Raw genomic sequence first — 23,760 nt, 5'->3', positions numbered from 1 at the left:
AACTCTCTGCCTCCACCGACTTTGTATTAGGCCTGGCCGGCATTTCAATGCCTCTGGAATAATTCGAGTCATTTTAGTAAATCCACATTACTCTTTGATGCAGAATTACCGATAATTATGCGATTACCTCCCTAACATAATGAAGAGTAATTGAAGAGGGGGGCCTACACGAGATCCCATTTAGTGGGCGTGAGTGGCCGCTCAAGCACGCCATTTTTGTTCTGCTGCATTCAGCGCTGTTTCTTAGCACAAAATGCATCCTTCGTCCATCTTGGATGCGAGGGTACATTTTGTGCTCAGAAAATGGCGCTAAATGTCAGGCGTAAGTTAGGGGAAAATCCCACCCCAAGAGAACATTTAGGGAGTACAAGTGGCTGCTCGTGCTCGCTATTTGTGTTCTGTTCCATTTGGCGCTATACTTAGCGCAAAATGCATCTTGTGTCCATTTTGAATGCGAGGAGGCATTTTGTGCTAAGAAATAGCACAAAACACAGAACCACGCTGCTCGTGTTATTCCACATAATATCGCAAAATAACTGGGTCATTTCATGTGATTAAGCTATACAGAATTACACGAGTTACGCCCACCTTTACTTTGTACATGTAGGAAAACACTGCACACACCTATGGAGAAGGGTGGCCAGCTTTTGAGTATGCATTAGAAGGAGGTCAACTAGACAGTTTCTTCCATTTACAATTTAAAAATGCGTCTTTCTCAACAAAAATGGGTTTTGGAATCTGCACTGTTATTCCAGACCAACATGAAGAAGTATCTTAAAAAGGTGATGCAAAGTTCTAAAATAACTATGTTATCGCATAGATCATCGCACAGTGTCTTAAGCGTTTTTCCCATCAAGATACTCGTTGTTTGTGATTCAATATCAGAGACAGAATTAATAAAACATTAAATAAGGAAGACCTCTTGGTATGAAAAAACAGAGGGGGACACAGGACAAGATGGGGGTACATCTCCCTCCGTCTTTTGAAATCACACATTTATGAGTAGTTATTCAATTCAATAACATTGGGCCAAACATTTAAACAAATATAATAATGAGCAAACGGTAGGTACAAAGTAAGAAAAATCAAATCAGATCAAAAAGAATAGCCAACTCTTCAGGAAAGCCTTGAAGTGAGAATAGGAGAGAGTTCTTGGATAATAAATCCCAGCTCATGGTTTTACCACAGGCTCCACTGAAATATGAAATTAGACAAGGCCACTGGCCAAACCTTGGACTCAGCTTTTATTTTCCAGAGATCAAGTTTAACGCTGTGGGCCTGATTCACAAAGAGCCTCCGAACTCGAAGCGGGGGGCCCGAACTCGAAGCGGGGGGCCCGAACTCGAGGCGGGGGCCCAAACTCAAAGCGGGGGCCCAAACTCAAGGCGGAGGGCCTAAAATCGATACAGGGGGCCCAAACTCGAGACAGGGGGCCCAAACTCGAGACAGGGGGTCCAAACTCGAGACAGGGGGCCCAAACTCGAGACAGGGGGTCCAAACTCGAGACAGGGGGCCCAAACTCGAGACAGGGGGCCCAAACTCGAGGCAGGGGGGCCAAAATCGAGACAGGGGGTCCAAACTCACAGTGTGGCCTCTGCAATGAGAAACTGTAATGAGGAGGTCCCGAAACAAGTGTGTGGCCCCTGCAGCAAGTGCGGAGGCCCTTTGTAATTTGGGCCCCGTTTGTCAGCTTTAATTTTGGAGGATGCGGAGTTTAATATATATCTTGTCCTTAATATCCAAGTTCTTGGTTCAGTGCTGAAGTCCCAGTGATGGATAATTCTTTTTCTCTCCTTTTCAGTGTATTCTAAAACTTTGCCAGATTTGGCCCTCATCCTGCCACCGCTTCTCTGCCAACCTATATTTCTTGCTTCGCTCAGACACTGTCCCTTGATGTGCTTCTGAGCAAGGAATGCCTGGCACTGCTGCAGCCAACTTTGAAATATCTAAAGCCACACATGAAACTGACCACAATTCATGGGACCCTCGGGGGTTAGTAAAGCATGACAGCAGGGGAGAGAGGGGCCCAGGACATGGAGGGAAGCAGAAGTCAAATGATGGCAAACAATTAAAATATCTTTCTGCAACAATGGTGTTTTATCTTCGTTATTTAAACATAACATTTGCTGTAACAATGAGCTGTTGCTGGTTGGCTCTCAGCCTACAATGACACAAACACAACATCTACCAAAGTCCTGGGGACAGATCTATTGCCATCCAGAAATAGTAAACAATAAACATTGCTACTTTGAACCCATCCGCTCTCTTCCCACGGGAAGCATCTCCCAATAAAGTGATGCAATGTCATCATTGCTAATTGAAACAGCTAAGGATTATTTGGCCTTTCTAGCCAAGGCTGACTCCAAAACAGATCAACGAAACAGTCCCTGAGGCAGACCCTTGGCAGGAAAAACCATGTGCCACCTGTACCCAGAAGACATGAGAGGAAGACATGATGATTGCACATGGCATGGCTCAGGGTACACTCTTCCCCAAAGAATTCATCAACTGTCCCTAACCGCTAAGGATGCTGCATTGCTAGGCCTACTACGTGACATCCCATAGACCTGAGAAGAACCAATTATCAGTTATAAAGACAACAAAAGCAGGTATATCTGAGCTCTGTGTAACCTTCTACCCGCAGTAAACACTACTGCAGGTACAGTCACAACCCTGAACAAGACGCCTTTCAGCACTCGCCGGGACAGATGTGGTGCATGTTAAATGCTCCACAGACATTTCTTCACCCTCATGCACCAACAAAGAGAACCACAAGTTCAACATTTGGCTAGCTCCAGATGATGGTGGTAGGCCTTTGGCGACACAGCAATCGAAGGCTGTGAGAGGCTTTCTTTTCCGGCAGCAATACACTTCAAGTGGACATGGCGGCCATTTTGGCACTTACCCAAGTAGGGAATAGTGGGCACCATCTTCAAGCTGCGAATGTACTCCCGCGTCCTCTTGTAGTTATCCTCTTTGGACATCAGGTAATCCAGCTTCTCGAAGGTGGTCTTGTCTTTACGGTTCAAGAGCTAAAAGAGAAAAATGTTTTAGGAAATATTATAACATAGAAACAATGTGCATTAAAGCAATCTTGGAATTTCATGCTGTTTCCTTTGTGTTAATCCTTTTAAAAACTTTTTTAGGTCTTGGCCTGCGTAGGCTGCGCATGCGCAGTCTCGCTGGCGAGAAATTATGTCTTCTAGTAGGGAGGTAAACGAGCCAGCTCTTCTCCATTGGCTGGCTTCCTAAACTGCGGCCAGCCATTGGAGAAGAGCTTTGTCCGTCACTCTAAGCTCTGTCCGTTTCGGATTGAGGGGTGTGTTTTTTGCTGTCCTTTCTGTCCGTGACGGCTTCAGTCACTCAACAAAAAAAACGCCCCCCAGTCTGCAAAGGACGGGGCTTACAGTGACCGTCCCACCCTACACAATGTCTCTTCCCCACGCCTCTTCCCTCCACTCTTCTCTCCCTGCTCATCCAGAACGCCGCCGCAAGACTGGTCCTCAACCTGCCAAAACACTGCCACATCTCCCAGCACCTGCGCACACTCCACTGGCTCCCCGTCGAGGCGAGAATCACCTTTAAGATGCTCACCCACGCACACAAGGCCCTCCACGGCACCGGACCAGCATGCCTGAACAGCCAGCTCAAATTCCACACACCCCAAAGGACCCTACGATCAGCCCAGCTCTCCTACGCCGAGGTCCCCTGCACCAGAAAGACCAGATCGGGAGGCCGCTCATTCTCCTTCCTCGCGGCAAAAGCATGGAACGCCCTTCCGCTCCACCTCAGACAGACAACATCGCTCCCCATCTTCGCAAGAAACCACAAAACCACAAAACCTGGCTCTTCGACAGACCCCTTCCTTGATGGAATGGAACCTGCAAACCCCCCCCCCCCCTAGCGCCTTGAGACCCTTACGGGTGATTAGTTGCGCTTTAACAAACTCCTGATTGATTGATTGATTTCCATGGTCTGTCCACCCTGCAGCCTTCCACTCTCCACCGTGCAGCCCTCCCACCCTCCTCCCGGAGCCCGGCACAGTGGGCCTTTGTGGCCGTGAGTGGCAGCGGGCTGGGCGGCCCTGACGGCACGTAAGCGGGGAGGAGCCTCGGCCGCCTCTCGGGCACGGAAGGACTCAGAGAAGTTTGCCGGCTCCTCCCCGCATCTGCCTGTGCTGCCGTGGGATCCCAGCCGGTCCGCGGGGAGGGGGGCGGAGGAGGAGGCGGTCCCGGGCCCGCACTCCTCTCATAGCCCGCTCGAGTGAAGAACAAAACCGCATCTGTGTCCGAGCGGGAGGCAGCAGCGGGGAGACGAATGATGGCCGGGCCACCGGAGGGTACAGGCCTTTGATTTCTGTATTATTTGTGCTTCTCGTCCGTGTGCTGTCAGCCGGGGCCATGTGCGTGTCTTGGGTCTGTAGGGAGCTCACTGGTCACGCTGTGCAATGTGTGTTGTCTCGTGGTTTAACCCCCCCCCCCTCCCAGTGCATCGGATCAGCGGCACCCTGTGCCCCTCTGTCCCTTGTAAACCTGCCTGCTGCTGGGATCACCTTCTGTCCAGCTGCTGAGGCCACCGCTCTGCTCCCTGAAGCTGCTGGGAGTGCCACCCCTCTTCTCCATGGGAGCCTGTCTGCTCTCGGCAGCATCCCTCTGTGTCCCTTGTGAAGTCTCCTGCACCCACGTAGCCACCCGTGCCTGCTGGCGGATACCCCTCAGCCCATGCCTGTAGTCTAGCCCACAGAAGACGGTCTGCTCTTGGTAGCAGTCCCTCTGTCTGTCCGGTGCAAAGTTGCCTACACCTTAGAGCACCCCTCCTGCTCCACGTATGGCTGGCTGCTGGCGATTACCCCAATGAAAGCCCCTGTAAGTAATGGTGCCTGCTGCGACCACCCCCTGACACCCCAAGGCCCTCTGTAAGCCTATCTGCTGGCGAAGCCGCCTGCTCCCACGAGCACTCCTCTACACCATGGGAAGGTGCCTGGTACCGGGAGCACCGCTTCTGCCCGCTGCAAAGGTGCCTGCTGCTGGGAACACCGCTTATACCTCCACAAACTACCTGCAACCCCCTCTTTGCCCCATAACCTGAGCCGGAAGTCCCACGCATGCCCCGGCAGCCGAGGAAGTCTTCAAGGGGGGAGGTCGGGAGCCCACCCCGCCTCCTCGAGTGCCACGAGTGTTCCGGGGGCTCCCATGTGCTGGAGGGAGCCCCGGAAGAAGAGAGATCCCCCCGCCTATTGCTGCAGAGGGGGCGCAAGGCACACTGCCGGTGCCTACCCCCGCCACTTCTGAAGAGGGAGCCTACCAGCGAGGAAGGGAGACCGGCCACGCAACAGAGAGAGACTCCCCCCTCACCCCCCGAGCCGGTAAGTTTTCTTGCCTCTGTTTCCTGGTTGTGCTCATGTTTTCTTCGTTTTTTTATGCCCCCTGTTCCCTCGTTGTGCTTGCTTTTCTGTCCACTGTTCCCTCGTTGTGCTTGCTTTCCTGCCCTCTGTTCTCTTGTTGTGCTTGCTTTCCTTCCCCCGTTCCCTCGTTGTGCTTGCTTTCCTGCCCCCGTTCCCTCGTTGTGATCGGGATTTCTGCCCTCTGTTCCCTTGTTGGGCTTGGTTTTCTGCCCCCTGTTCCCTCGTTGTGCATGCTTTTCTGCCCCCTGTTCCCTCGTTGTGCTTGCTTTCCTGCCCCCTGTTCCCTCGTTGTGCTTGCTTTCCTGCCCCCGTTCCCTCGTTGTGATCGGGTTTTCTGCCCTCGGTTCCCTCGTTGGGCTTGCTTTTCTGCCCCTTGTTCCCTCGTTGTGCTTGCTTTCCTTCCCCCTGTTCCCTCGTTGTGCATGCTTTTCTGCCCCCTGTTCCCTCGTTGTGCTTGCTTTCCTGCCCCCTGTTCCCTCGTTGTGCTTGCTTTCCTGCCCCCTGTTCCCTTGTTGTGCTTACTTTTCTGCCCTCTGTTCTCTCGTTGTGATCGTTTTTTCTGGCCTCTGTTCCCTGTGTGTGGCTCTGTGTGTGTGTGGCTCTGTGTGTGTGTGTCTCTGTGTGTGAGTGTGTGTGTCTCTGTGTGTGAGTGTGTGTCTCTGTGTGTGTGTGTGTGTGTGTCTGTGTCTGTGTGTGAGTGTGTGTGGCTCTGTGTGTGTGTGTGGCTCTCTGTGTCTGCGGGGCTCTCTTTGTCTGTGTGTGTGGGGCTCTCTGTGTGTGGGGGGCTCTTTGTGTGTGTGTGGCTCTGTGTGTGTGTGCGTGTGTGGCTCTCTGTGTGTGTGGGGGGGGCTCTGTGTGTGTGGCTCTGTGTGTGTGGCTCTGTGTGTAGGTGCAAATGCAATGGGTCTCGCATTTGCGAGAGATTAAGCTATTGGCATTATAAATGACAATGGCATTTATTTATGTTTTAAAAACAAAAACATAAATACAAATAATGTCATGAGCAATGCCAATAGCTCTAACTTTAACAATTCCGAGACCATTGCATTGTAAATGCTTGTTTAAATTTACTTCAGATGTATAATTTTCTGTGATTCATTTTAGATACAAAAGATTAAAAACAGATCTGTCAATTACTGATGCTGAGGAGTATAGTAAAGCAGGCTTAACTTCTCGGCTTTAAAGTATTAGCCGCATAAAGTCAGACAATAATGTTATGAAAGTGAGTCTGTAATGACACCAACATGCTACTTGTAACTCTGGCTGTCTTAAACACTTCACCTCGACATGAACAGATAAACAATCTAAGCATTGTATTTGGTCACTGGTAGCAAACAGAAGGTTCAGCGAATAAACTAGTTCCTCAGGTTGTGAACCTGACACACAGCTCTACATGTAACCAGACAATTACAGATTTGTTTCCTGTCGTTGCAGGTCTGGCTCTATGTTTCATCCTCTACGGGATGCTAAACGAGTATAAATTAAGAAATAGTACATATTTCATTAAGTTCACAATTAAGCTTGTGATAAGAAGGACGAGGGAGGCAGGAGGAGAGATGGAAAGAGGAGGGTCAGCAGTCGGAGTATAATTTACATGTGGGCAGAAGGACAAAATGTATCTCAGGTTCACACTTAAAGCTCAAGTGTAACAAACAAATATTTATTAAAACCCATTCCCTTCGATCGATGATATACTTCTGACACTTTATAAGACTCCTTGTTAAATATTTACCATGTTTCGTAGCGTTCGAGCCTTTTTGCATCTGTCAGAGCCTAGAAGCCTCAGTGGCCGAGTGTGCTACAAGAATATATTGCATGCACTGGGTAACAAAGGCTTTAAATTGCCCCACGCTCCAACAGAAGCCTGCAGAGCTTTGTGTCTCTGCTCAGCTTGCAGTTGAGAAACTATGGCCGAATCTGCACCTGCCTATCCTGTGCCTATTGAGAGAGCGCAATTTGAATGAAAAGTATGTCCGTACCATATTTACAAGCCTGTAGCGTAAAGTTAGCACATGTAACTTAATAAGTAAGAAATGTATCTGTAATTGCTCTAGAGTGTGCATTAGAATTAGAAAGGCCTGTATATAGATTGGGCTAATATAGAAATGTGTGAAAATGCTTAAGAACAGTAGAACGTGCTAAACAGAATTCATGTATGCAATTATTAAACGGAGAAAGAGATGAAATGCAAATTGAAGAAACGTGCAGACCACATAGCACTGTGTAAGAACGAGAATATAACATTGCATCTTTCATGTATCGTGGATTCGATTATAATCAATGATTTGCTTATTCTATATACATATATATGTGTGTTAAAAGCCATACCGTATAGAAGAGTTTTGTAGAATGATAGAGTGGTGTGTTCATATGTTATTTTAACCTAACGAAATAAGTGTTCGCAAGAGTGCAGTCCACTGCATATAATTTAGTGGGCTCACAGAGATAGGGGAATAGCTTTGATCTGCACGTGCGAGCCAAGAGTCAAAAGTCTCGTTAAATTAAATTGCCAATGCTGGTCGAAGTTTTACGGCCTAGTGAGATAAGGGACGCTTGGAATTTGGGGCCCTGTTTCGAAGTGTCTGTTTCCAGGTGCGAGGGGGGTACCAATCCCAACATAATGAATAGAGCTTTGTTTGAGGAGATAGGCTCTGGTCTGGAGGAGTCAACCGGAATGTCATGGGGGTACCAGCACGACGGAGACGGCACCTGGGAAGCAAGGTCAACTTAACAGACGATTCAAAGAAGCGAAACTATGGAAAAAAACCAGAAGCAGGACTACGTGAAATGTGTACGTGGTGGGCGTCTCAAAGGGGCGTTCCACCCATACTGTGATTTTGTATTAGGGACAGCACCCCGGGGAGAAGGCAGAGCAGATGGCCTGAGGACTCTTAGAGAGCGGATGGGTAGGCAGAGAGGATCCTGCTACGCGACATAGGTTTCCATCAGAGACTAAGAGAGTTTGAACTTCTTCGGAAGTCAAACGGCTGACACCTTTTTAGGTAAATATTCGCTGAGTAGGGATGTCATCTAGCATAGAGTAGGGACAGTTTAACCTGTTTTATTTTTCTGTAAATGACGCATCATATCCACTTTGTGTCTATGCTATTCAACCTGTTGATTTTCGAATTAGTTTTGATTGTTTTCTTCTGTAGACTGAGATTTCTTAGGGAATTCATGTTCCTTCTAGTACCTGTATACCTGTTGAACATTATATTGAGATGCTTGTATCTGCAATTGACTTTGGTTTTATAATAAACCTTTAAACTTTACCAGTCGTAAGTGGTTCTTCAGAGTTGCGTCAGTCTATGGGGTTGATTCAACTTATATGGGTTTGCCTTTTACTCAATGACAGTCAATAATCGATCCGAAAAGGGATTAAATGAGATAGGTATCTAGGTGATCAGATAAGAGATCAAAATCTCATTTCCCGCAGTTGGTAGCAGAGAAAGATGGTTGGCTTCTTGAGGAAGGCAACCTAGGTTAGGTCTAGATTACCCCAAGGCCCCTAGTCATCGACGACCAGAAGAAGAGCCACCTGCCGAAGAAGGTGCTGATGGTGCGAGAGAGAAAAAGCAGCAGAGTCGGTCGAGAGTGAGTATAAGGGTCATGCGTTGCCAGATTGCGGTGTTTTGTGTTGTACCTGTGTTGTAATGTCAAGCGGAGTTGAATGCCTGTAGTGTGATTGTGAGACGGTTGTGAGCGCGCGCAACCGGGGAAAATCTTAAGTCTATAGAGGGGCTTAAGTGGTTCGGGTGTATCGGACATCCAGAGTAATTGTCTACCATTGTGAAGGGGGTCATGAGGTACCATTGATCGCCCGTAGGACCGAGATAGGGGGAGTGACAGAGTGAGTGTATGAGTAACGGACGCTGGTCGGACGTTTACTGTGTGTAAGTAACCTATCAGTTAAGGCGAGCGTCTGAACGTAAGTGAAAGACGTCCCGCCAGTAGAGGTGACAATTACAGTTAGACTGTGGACGTACAGTCAAGAAAAGTGATCGCTTGGTCGGAAGTAGTCATTTTTCGGTGTATGAATGAGACGCATGCCAGACCGGGAGACGAGCTGAGAAAGGAGGGGAACTGCTGCAGAGAGGACGAGTGACGTCAGCGTAGAGCCGCGCTGGGATAGGCTGGTTGGTGTAGAGCCGCGCTGGGATAGGCTGGTCAGCGAGAGCCGCGCAGGGATTGGTGGTTCGCCATCGGGAAGTAAATAAGGAAGGAAATTAAGGAAATCGTAGAGTCTTGAAAATGAAGTGTTTTAAATGTCTAAGGGCGATCTTTAAGAGAGATGGAGGGAACTCGTATGCGGGGGAAGAGGCCCCACCGGAAGGCACACCAGCTTATTACATGGCTGTGAATGTTGGGTTACACTCAATACTATGGATCTCCGAGTGGAGCAAGCTAACAGAGGGAAATGAGGAACTGACGTTCCCGAGATATGGGACGTTTAGGTTAGAAGCATTGAATCAGCTGAAAGCGGTAATGCTCGCAACGAGACCTCTACCCAGGCCAACACAGTTCGAAGCCCTCAATGCATGGTTCAGGGCGGCACACGACAGGAGCCTGAATAGGCGCCAAGAAAGAGTGAGACGATCGGTAAGAGCAGTGCAGGATGCTAAATGGGATGATGAAGCTAAAAAGTGGAGGGTGCAAAAGATAGAAGCAGACAAACTGTACCCAATGCTAGAGGTTACGGGAGAAAAGAAACCTCCAGAAGAGGATGAGGAGAGCGAGACAGAGGATAGTCTGATAGATAGGTTATTATTAGACAGACCACCTCCGTACAACAGAGAAGCCGAAAGTCCCGAACTCCGACAGGGGGACGGGGCTGGGAAAGGGGAATATAGACCGCTCCCCATATCAGATTGGGAACCCAAGAAAGGCGAGGAAAAACCTCAACCTAGTCCAGTGCAGAGAGTAGTCGGAAGGTTCGTGGTACAGAAAGTACCAGAAACGGAGTGTGCAAGGTTGTATCAACTGCCGGATGCTCTACAAGTACCTGTTACCATAGGTCCTGTAGTGTCAATCTACAACCCGGAGAGAGCTCAGGAGGAGGAACAGACACGGTGGGACAGGGAAAGGGCAGAGATGGAAAGTAGGAACAATACAATTAATTCCCAAAGGCAGTTGCTGGGACCAAGGAGTCGGAGTACCCCATTGGATCCTGTTAACGGATCCCTTGATAGAGCAGGGGGGTCAGAGAGGACAGATGGATCTGAGGGGACCGAAACCGAAATCCTTTAAGGAGTTAAGAGAGTACTTGAAAGAATGGGATGCTGCAGTAGAGACTCAGAATAAAAGAATAGAAACAGAAGCAGAATGGAGAGATCAAGATAACAGGATCCTTTCTCACTGCGGAGCGGGCGAAAGCAGTCCGGAGTGGGAAGGAGGGAGCCAAGGGAGCAAAGGAGATATTTGCCATACCATCAGTGGCAATAGACAGATGTGTGAAGATAAGAGTACAGGATGTGGGGGGATGCCTCGCCTCCTCCTTAGTGAGGGAGAAAGAAGGACACAGGAGTACCGAAATAGTTACAGGTGCACTCACCATGCCCCGGGCGAAAATGTGCAACATTGGAGTCGCAGGAGTATGGGGAGTCACGAAGGGTCTCGCCATGTGTCTGGTGATCACGGACGGGATCGCGGGAACATGGAGGGCTGTGAGGGACCTTATCATTTATTGAGCGACACCAGACAGCAAGAGAATTGCAGCGATTTAGAACAGAACGGAGGATCCTATCTTGCATCTAGAGAGACAGAGCCGAAAAGACAGAATGCAGTGATGGGGAATAGAACATTGTTCCACCATACACCTAGGGAAGATGGGAAAGCTTGGGACCTAGAGAGGTGGGAACAAAGAGAAGCAAGGAGGACTCCTCATAACTCACCTGTGCCGAGACGTAGGACTCGTAGTTGGGGTGAGAGGGATGTAAACGGACCACCTAGGAGTGAGGTACTGAGAGCTGAGATAAAGGCGAAAAGGCTCGATGTAACCAGTTTAAAATCAGATTTGGATGAAATAATAGACGGCACATTGCCAATGGAAAGGATTGATCTGTATGAACAGGATGAAATACTGTTTATGGCTAAGGATGTTACCCGGAAAGCGAGGTCAGTTCATGAAAAATTGTCTGAGTTGGCAACCAGGTATATGATAGACTTATCAAGAACAAAAGCCTTACAGGGTAACCATAGGCTAAATTGCACGGATCAGGATCTAGATGAACGTAGGACGATTGGGCTGAAAATACACATAAAGGAGCTGATCCTGAGTATCAGAATGTGGAGGGATTTGGATAAATGGGAGGAAAGATGGTCCAAGAGGGGAACCGTCAGAAGGAGTACAATTGCGAGGTCCCCGGAGGGAGGGCTAATGCGAATGGAAGCTTTCCCTTTGCGAGAAATCGCGAATGGAAACTACGTGCATGTGCCCTGGAGTAGGGGGGATCTAGCGGCATTTACCAATTCCTTCCCCAAGCTGAGGGAGAATCCCGTAGAATGGTACAAACAGGTAGAGAGGTTCGTGAAGATCTCTAAAGTGCTGTGGGTCGATTTGAACACCCTATTTGACATTGTAGTGCCAGGGGATTTGTGGACGGCATGTAAGCTCAGTGTTGAATGGCCCATCTGTGAACCAGATAGGGATGCCCTGACGAATGGACCGTCAGAGAAAGTTATGGAGAAGTATGAGAGGGTAATGGCATGGTTGAAAGAGAAGGTGCCATTGCAGGACATAGACTGGGTTAAAATAGACCGAACCACTCAGGAACCTAAAGAGACCGTTCACAAGTATTACGAGAGACTGTTGAAAGCATTCAAACAGTACAGTGGGTTGGACGTAATGGATCCTAAGGACATAGGGCAGTTTGTGTCAAAGTTTGTTTTAGGGTTAAGACCTGATATTAGCTTAATGATTCAACAGCATTTGATTTGTTGGCAAAACAAACCCTTAGATGAAATCCTGAGATATGCAAGGTACTGCAGCGACGAAATAGACTCGAAAGCGAAGAAACTTAAGGAGAAGCTGATGTTGGTACAAATGCAGTCAGCTGGAAAGGGTGGACAGCGGCAGCAGGGAATAGGAACACTAGGGAAAAAGCAGAACAATCAGAGTAAAGACGATGAAGAAAGACAAGAGACCTAGGGTAGATATCGCGACACTGAAAAAGACGACGAGGTGCCACCAGTGTAACGAGGTGGGACATTGGAAACGCGAGTGTCCCTTAATATCGAGACGGGGGAATTAGAACAGGAGGAGGATGAGGTTCAGAACAGCCTGGTGAAGGGAACAGCGGTACCGAAGGGAAAGTTTATCAAAGGGGGGACTCAGACTCCTCGAGCTCAGTTTCCCCAACCGCCTCGAATTGCAAATGGAGGGAAAACCTATAGACAACTGCCACTGTTCGTAGGAGGAGAGGAATGCTACTTCGTTGATCCCCTTACGGGACAACGAGTGAATAATGAAGAAGACTGTACCCTAGGGGCAGCACTGGAGGTAGACCAGAGGGGACCATATGTGGAGGCCGAAGTGGCTGGATGTCCTACGACCTTTTTGGTGGATACGGGGGCCACTCGATCCACTCTAAGATCGGCGGTGGTCCCAGGTCTGCCAATGTCCGGAGAGACGATCCAGGTGGTAGGGGTCGCAAATAGGAGAATGACGAATCCTCTTACAGAACCAGTGTCAGTGAAAATAGGGAAATACAGTGATGAGCACCAGTTCGTGATCTGTGATTCCAGTCCTGTGTGTCTGTTGGGAAGGGATCTGCTATGTAAACTGAATTGTACAATATATTGCACACCTCAAGGAGTAGAAGTGCAGACTAACGATGATGATGCCGATTTTAAGGTTGCAAACTCACAGGTATGCGTGGAACTATACCCTACCTTGACGGTGGAAGAGCTTCCATGGGACTTGAGAGACGCGGTGTCAGCTGAGGTGTGGGATTTTACTGGAGAAGAAATAGGACTGATCAAAGGGGTAGAGCCGGTAAAGATCATGGTAAAACCAAATGCCGAGTATCCAAGAACACCACAATACAAGTTGACCCCGGAGACGATTGCAGGAATAAAGCCTGTGATCGAATCTATGATTAAACAGGGAATACTGAAGGAGATCGTGGGAAGTCCATGTAACTCCCCGATTATGGGTTTGCAGAAGCCTAGCGGGAAGTACAGAATAGTGCAAGACCTTCGAAAGATTAATAACATAGTTGTTTCATGTTGTCCAGTGGTACCGAATCCATCAGTGATATTGTTTCAGATACCATTCCAAGCCGAATGGTTCACGGTGATAGACCTGTGCCAGGCTTTCTTTTCAATCCCCTTAGACGAGGAAAGCCAATATCTTTTCGCTTTTAAGCTGGAAAATCGCGTTTTAACATGGTGTCGTATTCCCCAGGGGTATACAGAAAGCCCATCGATTTTTAACCAGCTGCTGAAGAAAAATCTTGAAAGTCTAGTACTGCCCATGAACTCGGTTCTGGTCCAGTACATAGACGACCTACTTGTGGCGTCAGAAACTGAGGAAGCTTGCAAAATAGACACCATCACCTTATTGAATCACTTGGCCGAGAACGGACACAAGGTGTCTCCAAGTAAATTGCAGTATTGTCTGACAGAAGTGCAATACTTGGGCCACAGGATTGAAAAGGGAAAACGGAAGGTGTCTCCAGACAGAATAGAGGCGATCATGAAAATGAGTGCGCCTACAACCCAAAGAGAAGTCAGGATGTTTCTAGGAATGGTCGGTTATTGCCGGCAGTGGATAGCCAACTTTTCACTGAAGGCAAAACCTCTACAAAAACTGACGCACAAGGGGGTGAGTGATCCGGTACCATGGGACAAAGATTGTTTGATGGCGTTTTTGCAGCTGAGGGAAGACTTATGTCGTGCCCCGGCTTTAGGAATGCCTGATTACGAGAAACCATTCTTACTTTACTGTTGTGAAAGGGAAGGTTGTGCTCTGTCAGTTTTGGCCCAGATACACGGAAATGCCCGTAGACCAGTCGCATACTTCTCGGCTACCTTAGATCCAGTAGCCGCAGCGTTGCCCGGATGTCTCAAATCCGTTGCTGCAACGGGTGTCAGCATTGAAAGGTGTGAAAACGTAGTTATGGGACATCAGTTAGTGGTGTATGTACCGCATTCTGTAGAATTGTTAATGACTAGGACCAAGACACAGCATCTGACAAATAGCAGGCTCACACGCTATGAGCAAGTCATATTGGCTGCTGAGAATGTGACCCTAAAAAGATGCTCTGTCTTGAATCCTGCTACTTTGATGCCACTTCCTAATGATATTGATGATGAAGTTTGTACAGATCATGACTGCCTTGATGTGACTGAACTATGCACCAAACCAAGACCAGATATCGTAGATGAGCCATTGACTGACCCCGATGAAATATTCTTTGTTGATGGTTCATGCGTAAGAGACGATATCGGTCAGCTGAGAGCAGCATATGCAGTTTGTACTATTACCGGAGTTGTGGAAGCCGCCTGCCTGGAAGGAGTACACTCCGCTCAGGTAGCTGAAATCATTGCTTTGACTCGTGCCTGTTTGGCAGGCAATAAAATTCGAGTCACCATTTACACCGATAGCCAGTATGGTTTCGGGGTAGTTCATGACTATGGGCAGTTATGGTCTCAAAGAGGTTACATGACCTCCTCGGGTTCTCCTATTAGGAATGGAGAGTTCGTGAGACTATTGTTAGAAGCATTACAAGGTCCAGCAGCTATTGCAGTTGTTAAATGTACCGCGCACACAAAAAACACTGACTTTGTGTCGCAAGGCAATAGGTATGCGGATGAAGTCGCACGTTACTGTGCGGAACAGGGGTATTCTCTCACAGAGGTAGAAGTGGGGGGAATACAGGAGAGAACTGAATTGACTATGTTGTTGGAAACTGTAGACACGTGGGATGAGTTGAAGTGTATCCAAGAGAATGCACCTGATATTGAGAAAAAAGCATGGGAGACAGCTGGTTGTACCAAAAGTGAGATGGATTTTTGGATCTCTGCAGATGGGAGAGCAGTTTTACCAAATGAACTTGTTAGTCCAATGGCAAGGAGATTGCATGGACCAGCACACATAGGCAGAGATGCCATGGTGAGAGTATTCAGACAAACGTGGTACAACCCGAAGTTTAGATTAGCGGCAGAAGCAGTATGTCAGCGTTGTGTGATCTGTCAGCAACTGAACGTAGGGAAGAGAACACCAGTCACATTGAGCCACATAGGGAGGTCTGGGGGGCCTTTCAATAGAATGCAGCTGGATTTTATTGAAATGCCCAAGTGCAATCGCCTCAGATACGTCTTAGTGATTGTCTGTATATTTTCCAGATGGGTTGAGGCTTACCCCACACGTAGGTGCGACACACTTACAGTAGCAAAATTATTGCTTAGAGAACTGATACCGAGGTTTGGGGTGCCGGCCTCTTTGGAATCGGACAGAGGAACACATTTTAACAGCGAAATAGTGAAGATGCTATGTTCAGCCTTAAGTATAGACCAGAAGCTCCACTGTAGTTATCGACCAGAAGCTTCGGGGATTGTAGAGCAAATCAACAGCACCATAAAATCCCGACTTGCCAAAGTTTGTTCATCGACATCCCTGAGTTGGCCTGATGCACTTCCACTGGTCCTTATGAGTATACGTAGCACACCCGATAGAAGAACAGGCCTCTCCCCACACGAGGTGCTAATGGGGAGGGCTATGAGGCTGCCATCGGTTCCAACTGCAGCACTATTGAACATCACAGATGATTTGATCCTGGACTATTGCAAGGGACTATCTGACGCCATTCATTCTGTGTCCCTCCAGGTGCAGGCTGCAGAGGTTCCATCAGCTCAGGACCTGTGCCATGACCTGTGTCCGGGGGACTGGGTCCTGGTGAAGAAACACGTCAGGAAGAACTGTCTAGATGTGCGCTGGCGTGGACCATTCCAAGTCATACTGGTTACGAACACTGCAGTAAAGTGTGGAGGCTTGCCCAACTGGATTCACGCCTCACACACCCGAAGAGTTCCAGCACCTCTGGAAGAAACAGCTCCTCTCTCGGATGAAAATCCAGCTGAAAGCGGAGAAGCCACAGAGAGGGAAAGTCAAGCTGTAGAGGTGATTGAAGAGGCTGAGGCTGTGTCTGACCAGGCTGAGGACGGTCAATACACCAGTGAAACTGAAGCTGCCTCAGAAGGAGAAAGTAGCTGGGAGTTCGAGTCAGACACCGACCAAGCTGTAAGTGGTCAAGAGACGAGTCCAAGAACGAGGAGCAGGAGGACAAGGAGTGGAGAAGCTAGCTGGCCGGAAAGAAGAAGAAGGTCAAGCTTGAGAGCAAATCCAGAGAGAACCCTTGTCCCGATCTCTGAAGATTCAGATCTAGACGAAGGAGCTACGGACTCAGGCTCTGAGAGTCCGAGAAGATCAAGGAGGGTACGTGTGCCCTGCAGAAGATACGGCACACCTGAGTGGACCTATCTAGCAGCAGATGTCTTGGGGACAGAGGTCCGGGAGGGTGAGAGAGGTGCAGGTGACCAATCTCGATCCAATCGTGACGGTGGAAGTACGGATGTTGACACCTGGAATCGAAACTGAGGGGTTACTGACATTCACACTCCCCGTTCCCCTTTACCTAAGTCGGATCAAGGACCTGGTGTTGAATCGATTAGAATTTCCAACTTTGGGTCATCCAATACCAGCACATGAAGAAAAAGTCCTTCGTTTAGAACTGTTGGAATATGCCATTAGAGCTGCTGGCACTAGAATCATTGTAGATACATAAAGACTTTTGTGATTAAGCCATAAAGAAGAAGATAACCTAGCGCCAAGTGGAAAGAAGAAGAAAATTAGGGATTACATTTAGAGGACGGAGAAGGGCTAGGGTTGTCTGTTGCGGAAAATAAAAAGACTTTGTTGAAAAAGAGACTTTTGTTGGTTAAGAGCGCTTCACAGACTGAGAAATCAAATAATGCAAATAAAGACCTGAAAAGAAACTTTTCCTCGAAAAGGGAGAGCCACGTTGTTTGATAACATGGAGACTGGCATTCCAAACCGAAAGGCCAAATGCATAATAGGCACACTGATAGCTGTAGTAATTTCTCTCATAGCCATAGTAGTCACAGTATCATACATAGTAGGACATACAAGTGTAAAAGAGACAACAGATGTAAAGCCTGTAACGACTTTGAAACCTGCTCTTGTTGGAGAGAAAGAGGAGAGCAATGTGATACGTGAAAAGGCGTTACTGGCAGATGAAGCCCGTAGGTTACACATAGATGAGTCACAGGGAAATTTCAGGACAAACGCATATGCCAAGTTATTGTACGAGTATATTGATGCCATGGAGGCCAAAGATTGCTATGTTTGCATGCAATTGCCGGCTTCCGTAGATGAAGGCATCAGATATCATCACCTTCCACTGACATATGGGATAACATGTAGTTTATTGCTCAGTATATTTTATGGTCGAGAAGGGTTTGAGTACTACTTTTCAAATTATGATTCGGTACTGCCTGAAGTCCCGAATTATAAACAAATGAATAAGTGGGACTACTATAAAAAGGAAGATAGATTAGCAAAATTCTTTCTTCCTTGGGATACATTAGATACCTCATATGCACGCCGAAATAATCTGACTTGCAAAGTGTCAGAGATTGAGAAAAAGTTCATTGGACAAGTTGATGACCGTTACAGGAGGCAGAAGATTCTGAAAATGTCAGGACAATGGAAAACAGATTGGACCGAAGAGGAAAAGGCACACAAAAAGAAGGGTAGTAATGGTCCAATAGCACTAGATAGGACACAGAAAGGAAAGCTATGTTTGACTCGAAGCAAGACATATTATGAGAGTGTATTTGTAGGTGAAGTTAGTTGTGAACATGCTTTTCGGTTAGAATATTACACGAAAGATTTCATGAAAGGGATGCAAGTGATTCCTAATGTATATTTTGTATGTGGAAGAAATGCCTATGTAAAATTGCCTGACAATTGGTATGGTTCATGTTATTTGGCAATTGTCTTCCCCAAAATATACCATGCAAAGGATTTAGAGATCATAGAGGGAAAGGCTTCGGCAAGAGGGAAAAGGGAGGTAGGAGACGTTGAGGTAGTTGGAGATGTATTTGGAGCCATGTTTCCTCTTTTAGGTTTGATACTTAATGATGTTAAGATCAGGAGATTAGCTACAGTTGTAGATAGGTTGTCTGCCAATACTGCAAGGTCATTGATGCTAGTAGAAGGAGAGATGCAATCGATTAGGGCGATGGTTCTTCAGAACCGTCTTGCTTTAGATGTTCTGCTAGCAAAAGAGGGCGGAGTCTGCAAGGCTTTGAAGGTCCAGGAATGTTGCACTTACATTCCAGACAATTCAAAACCACTCGAGAAGGTTATAAAAAATATTACAAAAATACATCAAGAAATCGAAGATTTGACAAAGATAAATGCTTGGGAAAAAGTAGGTCATGGAATGGGTAAAGTTGGAGGTTGGTTTGCCAATCTCGGGAAAAGTGTTGTGTGGTATATCCTGAAACCTATCTTCATAATCTTGATTTGCATAATCATATTGTGGGGTTTAGTGAGGATGTACAAATGGTATAGATCAAACCGGTTGCAAAGGTCCATGAGAGAGCAAGAAAGGAGATTAGCTGCTTTGCAAGATCATCAATATAGAAGCCTGAGAGCTCTAGAAACGATAAAAAGGGGGAGCCTTGCAACCAGTTCAGTGTGACATTCAAATTGAAGTATTAGTGATGACCCCTAGAGGTCATCAAAGGGGGGAACTGAGAGAGCGCAATTTGAATGAAAAGTATGTCCGTACCATATTTACAAGCCTGTAGCGTAAAGTTAGCACATGTAACTTAATAAGTAAGAAATGTATCTGTAATTGCTCTAGAGTGTGCATTAGAATTAGAAAGGCCTGTATATAGATTGGGCTAATATAGAAATGTGTGAAAATGCTTAAGAACAGTAGAACGTGCTAAACAGAATTCATGTATGCAATTATTAAACGGAGAAAGAGATGAAATGCAAATTGAAGAAACGTGCAGACCACATAGCACTGTGTAAGAACGAGAATATAACATTGCATCTTTCATGTATCGTGGATTCGATTATAATCAATGATTTGCTTATTCTATATACATATATATGTGTGTTAAAAGCCATACCGTATAGAAGAGTTTTGTAGAATGATAGAGTGGTGTGTTCATATGTTATTTTAACCTAACGAAATAAGGGTTCGCAAGAGTGCAGTCCACTGCATATAATTTAGTGGGCTCACAGAGATAGGGGAATAGCTTTGATCTGCACGTGCGAGCCAAGAGTCAAAAGTCTCGTTAAATTAAATTGCCAATGCTGGTCGAAGTTTTACGGCCTAGTGAGATAAGGGACGCTTGGAATTTGGGGCCCTGTTTCGAAGTGTCTGTTTCCAGGTGCGAGGGGGGTACCAATCCCAACACAATGAATAGAGCTTTGTTTGAGGAGATAGGCTCTGGTCTGGAGGAGTCAACCGGAATGTCATGGGGGGACCAGCACGACGGAGACGGCGCCTGGGAAGCAAGGTCAACTTAACAGACGATTCAAAGAAGCGAAACTATGGAAAAAAACCAGAAGCAGGACTACGTGAAATGTGTACGTGGTGGGCGTCTCAAAGGGGCGTTCCACCCATACTGTGATTTTGTATTAGGGACAGCACCCCGGGGAGAAGGCAGAGCAGATGGCCTGAGGACTCTTAGAGAGCGGATGGGTAGGCAGAGAGGATACTGCTACGCGACATAGGTTTCCATCAGAGACTAAGAGAGTTTGAACTTCTTCGGAAGTCAAACGGCTGACACCTTTTTAGGTAAAGATTCGCTGAGTAGGGATGTCATCTAGCATAGAGTAGGGACAGTTTAACCTGTTTTATTTTTCTGTAAATGACGCATCATATCCACTTTGTGTCTATGCTATTCAACCTGTTGATTTTCGAATTAGTTTTGATTGTTTTCTTCTGTAGACTGAGATTTCTTAGGGAATTCATGTTCCTTCTAGTACCTGTATACCTGTTGAACATTATATTGAGATGCTTGTATCTGCAATTGACTTTGGTTTTATAATAAACCTTTAAACTTTACCAGTCGTAAGTGGATCTTCAGAGTTGTGTCAGTCTATGGGGTTGATTCAACTTATATGGGTTTGCCTTTTACTCAATGACAGTCAATAATCGATCCGAAAAGGGATTAAATGAGATAGGTATCTAGGTGATCAGATAAGAGATCAAAATCTCATTTCCCGCACTATCCCATGATGATACATGCCTTTCATCAACTTCTTGCCTATGTGTCACATGTAGTATAGCTCTAAACTTCACAGCACAGAGATTGCAATTTGTGGCTATGCATATCATTTGACCTCTCAGCAGCTATTCAGTGGCTCACAAAGTGGAAACAGAGCAAATATCAGAGTATTGGTGTTAAAAACAAAGTGCACATAGGCCATCAAACACCAGAAGCTCGTGTAGAACTTTTCATGAGCAAGGTTCAAGCTAACAATGTCGAACAAAGATTGTCTTCAAGTTTGCTAATGGATCCATCCACCTTCTGTAAGTAAATCTCAGCTTTCATTTGAAAGCACACATTGAGGCTACAGAAATAGACCCTACACTAAGGACATGTTGACAAAAGACATTTCACATTCTTAAAGAGGGGGTCACCAATTTAAAAACGTCAAATGATCGATAATTCCTTATCGCGGAGAGAACAAGCACTGGAATAACCTGCGCGACATGGAGCCCTATACTCTTCTTTGTCACGAAGTGTATATCACCCAAGCATTGAACGATAAGCCATAGTGCATACTCCTAGGATCTCAAACAGACCCCCTGTGACAAAGAAAGAATCCATACAGCATGAAAAGATACTGGCATCTTATGGCTCCCCACGTCTGTGCCCCAGCGAGGTACAGGGCAGTTTGAATTACTTCATAGAAAAGCCCAAACAGGGCATGCCTCCTTTCTGTGACACCTACAAACAGGGCACAGGGTTGTGAGGAAAAAAGAGCATCGGGTCACAAGGTTTTAACTTTCCGAAGGAGGCAGACCCTCAAAAATAACATACCATGTTCGAACATTAGAGTAAGGCGGATGCCGAAACGCGTCATGTTAGCTCCCAAATAAAATGGATGGAAAAAAAATCCCTGTGAGTGCTTCTTTCTTGGATACAGATAATCAAGAGAAGTGAGTGCTGATATATATATGTGTATATATATATATAGTAACAATCCTTAGATAAGGAAGACAACACCATGTGCGATTTAAACTGTGTTTATTCGTCAAACCGCCATTGGACACGTTTCGGCTGATCCCAGTCTTGCTCACCAATGGCGAGGTAGCATTTCTGTCAATCTTTTAACCAACACCCATTTGAAAAGTGGAACTACAAGTGAATGGACATAAACAGAACCATAGTTTTAGGTACTGGGGTAAATCCTCATTGTGTCTCACAGCCAAGGATTGATATTTAAAATATCGCATGAGGGGGCGTGGCCAAGATGGCGGCGTGAGCAGACGTGCTTTGTCGGAGCTCCCGCCGCCGGCCGTTATCCATAGCGCTTCTTTCAGCAAAAGCCCGGACCCGAGCACTTCCCCGGCGGGCTGAGGCCGGCATTGCTGCGGGGGACTGCTGGACAGCGGTGTGGGCGATTCCCGAGGTAGAACCCCGGCTGGGCCCGGCCCGGTGATCTGGCGGCACGGACGGCCTGAGCGCGGAACGACAGCGAGGCCGCGAGGGGCGGAGCCTGCAGGCCGATTCACGGACGTCTGTGCCCGGCCGCTGCGTCGGTGAGCCCGGCCCGCGCGACCAAGCGCGAGGCCCCCGCGACCATCTGCCGGGGGCTTCTGCGGGCTCGCCACGCGGACCTACTGCAGCCTGACTGGTGGCGCCTGGTGGCGGTCTCGGCCTGGGTCGGGTGGACGACCCGTGACACGGAGGTGAGGAGGGGCGGCGAGGGAGGCCCCCACCCCCCAGCCCGGCGGACCCCCCCCCACGTGGGCTCACCGGGAGTCGGCAGGGACCGGCAGACACCCCCACGGTCCCGTCCGCTGGCAGCGAGACACGTCGGCAGGCCGAGACACCGGAAAGCACACTCAGCCGACACGGGATCGGTTGGCAAGGTCCACAGCAGTCACCCATCCCTGCCTGCGGTACTACCCGGTCCCTAGCTGCACCTGCGCACCTGGGCCTTCGGCGGAGGAGGTGGTGACAGGTCGGTGCGGGGGGTGCGGAGAGGCGCCATAAGAGCTACGCACGTGGTGGGACAGCGCGAGGGCCCTCATCCTGACCGGGCACTGAAGACGCCCACACGAGCAGCCAAGCCCCCCCCGGCCACAACCCCCACGGAGGTGAGCGGACCCCCCTCGCCGCGAAGAGGCCTCAACGACCACTCTGGGCTCTCGCCCCCAGAACAGTGCATCGTGGTGTGCCGCGGGCGCCATCTTGGGTGGCCTCCCACCCGGCCCGTCCAGCGCTCTCCGTCCTGCCCTCCACAGCCGGTGCTCCTGCTCCTGTCACGCGGCCCCTATACCTGGCTATAACCTTGTGGAGCGTCCCACGGCCCCCCTGACCCGGCCACGGGCTTGTAGAGAGGCCGCGTCACACTGCTCCCCCGGAGTGGTGGAAGATTGAGGGGATCGCGGGGGAGCCACTCACGCGGCACTGGTCGTCCCGGGGTCGGAGCGGTGCCCACCAAGATTGAAGACCGGTCTGAGGCCAGCGGAAGGTGTCACCGGCGGACGCAGCTGGGGTCTCGGGGACGACATGTCCGGCGGAAGGCCCAGGAAAGATCGCACTATCAAGGATCTCTTCACCCCCCCCACCGTGGGGAAGCGGACTGGCCCCGGGGGGTCAAACCCCCGAGGAGACACGGACAAGCAGACGGTGGACCTACCACCCCCAGGGGGGGCAGACCCCGAGGCTCCAGTCACGCGGTCCTTTCTGGAGTCCCTGTTCACGGGGCTGAGGGAAGACATCCACGCCCTAAAGAAGGAGCTCCAGGATGAGATCAAGGAGGTCCGCCGCGACACCGACGCCATAGGGGAGAGAGTTGCAGACCTGGAATCGAAGAGCGACACCCGGGACGCCGAAATAGAGGCCCTACGGCAGGAGTTGGCCCGCATTCACGACCAGCAGGTGGATCTCCAGACTCATGCTGAAGATTTGGAGAACCGCTCCCGGCGGCATAATATCAGGATCCGAGGAGTGAAAATGGCCCCGGACACGGAGGACCTCTTTCGGTTCACGCAGGGCCTCTTCAACCACATCTTGGGCCGACAGGCGGATGCCCCCCTGCGACTGGATAGAGCCCACCGAACGGGCCCGCC

The 23,760-nt window shown here is 48.4% G+C and overlaps 1 protein-coding gene across 1 annotated transcript in view; it reads right to left on the bottom strand.

Moving 5' to 3' along the window:
• RALGPS1 (Ral GEF with PH domain and SH3 binding motif 1) overlaps positions 1–23,760 on the bottom strand; it is a 1,949,641-nt gene that overhangs the window by 1,000,690 nt on the left and 925,191 nt on the right. Inside the window, exon 9 of the mRNA XM_086924714.1 lies at positions 2,906–3,032. Coding sequence (XP_086780840.1) covers positions 2,906–3,032 — 127 coding nt within the window. The remainder of the gene's footprint in view (positions 1–2,905; positions 3,033–23,760) is intronic.

Source organism: Lissotriton vulgaris, chromosome 5 (genome assembly GCF_964263255.1).
Source record: "Lissotriton vulgaris chromosome 5, aLisVul1.2, whole genome shotgun sequence".
Classification (NCBI taxonomy): domain Eukaryota; kingdom Metazoa; phylum Chordata; class Amphibia; order Caudata; family Salamandridae; genus Lissotriton; species Lissotriton vulgaris.
The sequence above is the reverse complement of the archived record's forward strand: the minus strand, read 5'-3'. Positions and strand labels throughout refer to the sequence as shown.